The following is a 3,728-nucleotide window of genomic DNA, read 5'->3' as shown; positions in this document are numbered from 1 at the left end:
GCTACTAGCCGCAAGGTCAGCAGTTTGAAACCACCCGGAGCTTCTTCAGGAAAAAGACTAGGCTTTCTGCTCCCATAAAGACTTATATCTCGAGCTATCCCAGAAGAAACTGAAGAAGCAAAAACTTAAGGCTCAGGAGTAAATTATGCTTAAAATAAAAGTTTTAAAAAGTTACACCTCAGAAACCCACAGAGGCAGTTCTACCCTGTCCGTTAGGGCCACTACGAGTCAGAGCTGAACCAAGTCGGTGGCACCGCGTTTGTTTTTTCAAGCTAGACATAAAAGTCAATTTCAGAGTCTATAGTCCCACAAAAAGGCAAAAAACAATAAGATATATAGATGAAGGGTTAGGCTGTTCTATCTGGCAGGAAAAGAACCTTTGAGATTTAAAAGCCTTTTTTTCAACAGGTACAAGAGCACAACGTAGTTTACCCAAGAAGGTGGATCTGTCAGAAGTTGGTGGATATTCTTAGTCTCCCAAGTCACTGGAGTAAAATAAAAACCAGCAGAACGAGGCCCCCATTGCTTTGGAGTAATGAACCTTAAATGTCTTCCTGAGCTATTACTGGACTGAGAAAGAGAAGGTAGCAGAAGAATACAGCTCAAAGGATTTCCCTGTAGATAGAAATCGTCGCTGTACCTCAGTCACAAATAAGTGACTTAAGCTACAGTCACTTTTTCCTCCATTGCAGGAGTTTCCAACCAATCTAGTGTCCTCATAATGGCTTCAGGCCCAAGCCCTGGTAGCCCCAAGGCTAGTAAACCAGTACCCTCAGGCGAGAACACCCCTAAGGCTTGCCCTGGGATGTTCAGGTAGCTTCATGCGAAGGCAGCTACAGACGTGGGCAGTGGGGATACCGCAGAGGGCCTAGGGCTCAGGAGGAGGCTGGGCTAGTGCTGGCTTGAGACCTGAGGGGAAACCTGGGGTTGGCAAGAAGGGCTACCTGAAAAGAGCTTCATTCGCTTGTGAAAGAGGTGCATCTCTTTCCATCTGTGTAGAGGAGGGTGGATACTAGGGGAATTCCTTGCAGATGTTGTAATACCCAGGTGTAGTTAAGGAGCTGGAGACTAGATACTTGTCTCCAACTCATGACTGTGGAACTACTCTGTGGGTGTAAAACAAAGGGTTTATATATAGCAATAGTAGGGATGAGGTCATTTATGGTGGCTTTGAATTGGACATGAGGTTTGATGCGAGCATGATGGTTACCTGGCAACAAGTGAAGAGTTACTTCCTTTTCTGTTACTTCTTTGTCGTTGGTGTGGATTTCCTATAAGAGAAGAGCAAAAGGCGCTATTTTTAAAGGGTCAGAAGAAATAACATAAAGCCATGCTTTCAGAGTGTGTTTGTTAGTTTAACTATATACCAGTAGTTACTTTTTTAGTTTTTAACTAAAGGAAAACCAAAAATTCCAACAAGTTAGAGACGTTAAATGTATTAAATTAATTATGTAGGACCGGTGCCGACCAGTCCCACCTAATGGAACAGGGTGAAGTATCACACCTGGAGACAGGACCGTGGACTAAAGTAATGGGGTGAGCGAGCACACAGCACACGCCCATTCTTCCTTCAGAATCGAGGGGAGGAAGCAAAAGAAGAGCGTCCTCCGGACAGAGAACGAACACAGGTAAAGCACTCGAAGGCATGAACCGGAAAAAAAAAAGTATCATTTCAACACGATGCAGATTTAGTGGCGACGGCTCTGAAAATTGCACATTGTCTGAAAGCACAAGACTGAGTGTCACGGGGTGCACTCACTTCTAACAGGGATTGGGACCAGGTTCTCAGGGAAAGCATCTTCAACTACCTATTTTACGTTCAGTGTTTATGGAAAAAGATTGGCAATCTTCACCACATTAATGTGTACCTTTTATCACTGACGATGCAAAGGCATTCAGTTGCATGGATTAGAACAAATTATGGATACCATTATGGGGAATGGGAATTCCAGAACACCTCATCGTAAGCCTGTAGAACCTGCAAAATTCTGACTGAAAGGTGGCATTCAGAGAAATCTGGCCACAGCAGAGGCAGGGAGAGACAGACAGCCGGTCTTGAGGCTGAAGGTGAAGGCTATGGCTTTCTCAAAGCTTCTGTTTGGGGCATGGGTCTCTCTTGGAGAGGACTAACTTCCATCTGGAGAGATGCCCACAAACCAAGCCCTTCTGAGGCCCTGGCCCTCAAAGGGGGTGGGGGTGGGGAGTGGTGTCAGCACCATCTGGGGAGCCTGTGACCTGGGGCCTGAGCACTCATCTGAAGAAACTGTGTGGCAATGCGCTGGGGGCTTATACATAGCATCCAGACGCTTCCAATGCATTACCCAGTATCCTCATGCATTATTCAGCAGTTTATGCAAGGCAGGGATCAGGTTACACAGGGAAATTCTATGCGTGATCTGGTAATTTAAAAATTCTCACTGTTTGCATTTTCTTTCCCCGTCATCTGTCACTGGCTATGAGCGAATCTGAAGAACAATTATTTTTGACAGCTTCTATCACCCTCTTCTGAGGAGGGCGAAGCTATTCATTAAATCTAATCAAGTGTTAGACAACTTGACTGGTGCGGGGAGCCAGCTCCAATGGAGGAGACATGCATCCGGTAATGGCAGCATCACGGAGACGGGTGTTTATACGACCTGCCAGTAATTGCTGAAATGGTTAGTGGCAAAGGCTAATAGTTTTCTCTGTTCACAGAGTCAAAAGGATTAACATGAAGCCAAGCTTTTAGAATACACACTAAAACATTATTTACCATTCAGGTTTGTTTACTTGACAGAGTACTTCCTTCCCCCTGTAGGTTCTATAAACAAATCAATCAGGAGACATCTTTTAGAATTCTGCCCTCCCCAAATTCCCTGAACGGGCTTCCTGCTCCCCCAACCCTGCTGGGATGCCCCACCCTCCCAACTGAATTGCACAGGGAAGGAAGGGATGGTTGCCCCACAACTGGCCGTGGGCTTTCTCCACTCCATCAATGCAGCCCAGGAGCCCAGGAGCTACGAGGGCTGGCTGCTTAGACGACATATTGTAAGTGGGGCCGCAGAGCGGAGTGGGAGAAGCAGAGAAAGCTGTTCTTCAGAGAAGAGGCCCAGAACGGGGGTACCGTGAGAGAAGAGCTCAGGCATGCAAGAGTAAAGGCCTGGACTCCAACCAGCTTCCCAGGGCTCCGTGAGCTCCAGTCAGGCCCCCGCCCATGAGCTACACAGGTATGCTGATAATGCATTCCCTCGTGGAGATGCGCGAGTTACAGGGGGTTTCTGTTCACACCCACCAAGGGGTCAACTGAATGGATAGCAGAGTCATCTCCTCCAACACGTCACAGGACAATCCTGGGCCATAGGATCAGGAACCAGTAGCAGAGCCATCTCCTCACTGTCTCAGGTGGCAAGGAAGTGTCGCAGGCTGGACACAGGGCAGCCACTGCCTCCGGTGTGTGGGATTTAGGAGGGGTAAGGATGTTTGACGTCACCAAGCAGGAAAGCCTCTGAGGATGTTGTCCTTATTCGGCGAATGAGCACACCCCTGGAACCTCTCTGGGTGTAGAAAACAAACAACCACTGCCACACCCCACCCCAGGTAAAGTCAAAAGTGGTTTTACAAACAATAACCAAAAGCCCAAAGATCATTCTTAGCCTGTTTGCCTCCAAACACACACTGCATCGACAAGGACAAGTCAAGAAGCACTGCTGCTAGGCTAATTCATCACGTACAGGTTGACGCTACACGGA

General features: G+C 47.3%; 1 protein-coding gene across 1 annotated transcript in view; it reads right to left on the bottom strand.

The window, feature by feature from the left end:
• Positions 1-2,796, bottom strand: part of MTMR12 (myotubularin related protein 12) — a 49,645-nt gene extending 46,849 nt beyond the window's left edge. The window contains exons 1-2 of the mRNA XM_045285118.1: positions 2,753-2,796; positions 1,211-1,271 (exon numbers count right to left, since the gene is read on the bottom strand). Coding sequence (XP_045141053.1) covers positions 1,211-1,271; positions 2,753-2,755 — 64 coding nt within the window. The 5' untranslated portion in view covers positions 2,756-2,796. The remainder of the gene's footprint in view (positions 1-1,210; positions 1,272-2,752) is intronic.
• Positions 2,797-3,728: the final 932 nt, after the last annotated feature.

The sequence above is a fragment of the Echinops telfairi genome, unplaced genomic scaffold, assembly GCF_000313985.2.
Source record: "Echinops telfairi isolate 266 unplaced genomic scaffold, ASM31398v2 ScPeMD7_7469;HRSCAF=8507_1, whole genome shotgun sequence".
Taxonomy (NCBI): domain Eukaryota; kingdom Metazoa; phylum Chordata; class Mammalia; order Afrosoricida; family Tenrecidae; genus Echinops; species Echinops telfairi.
This window is presented reverse-complemented; position numbering and strand designations above follow the sequence as displayed.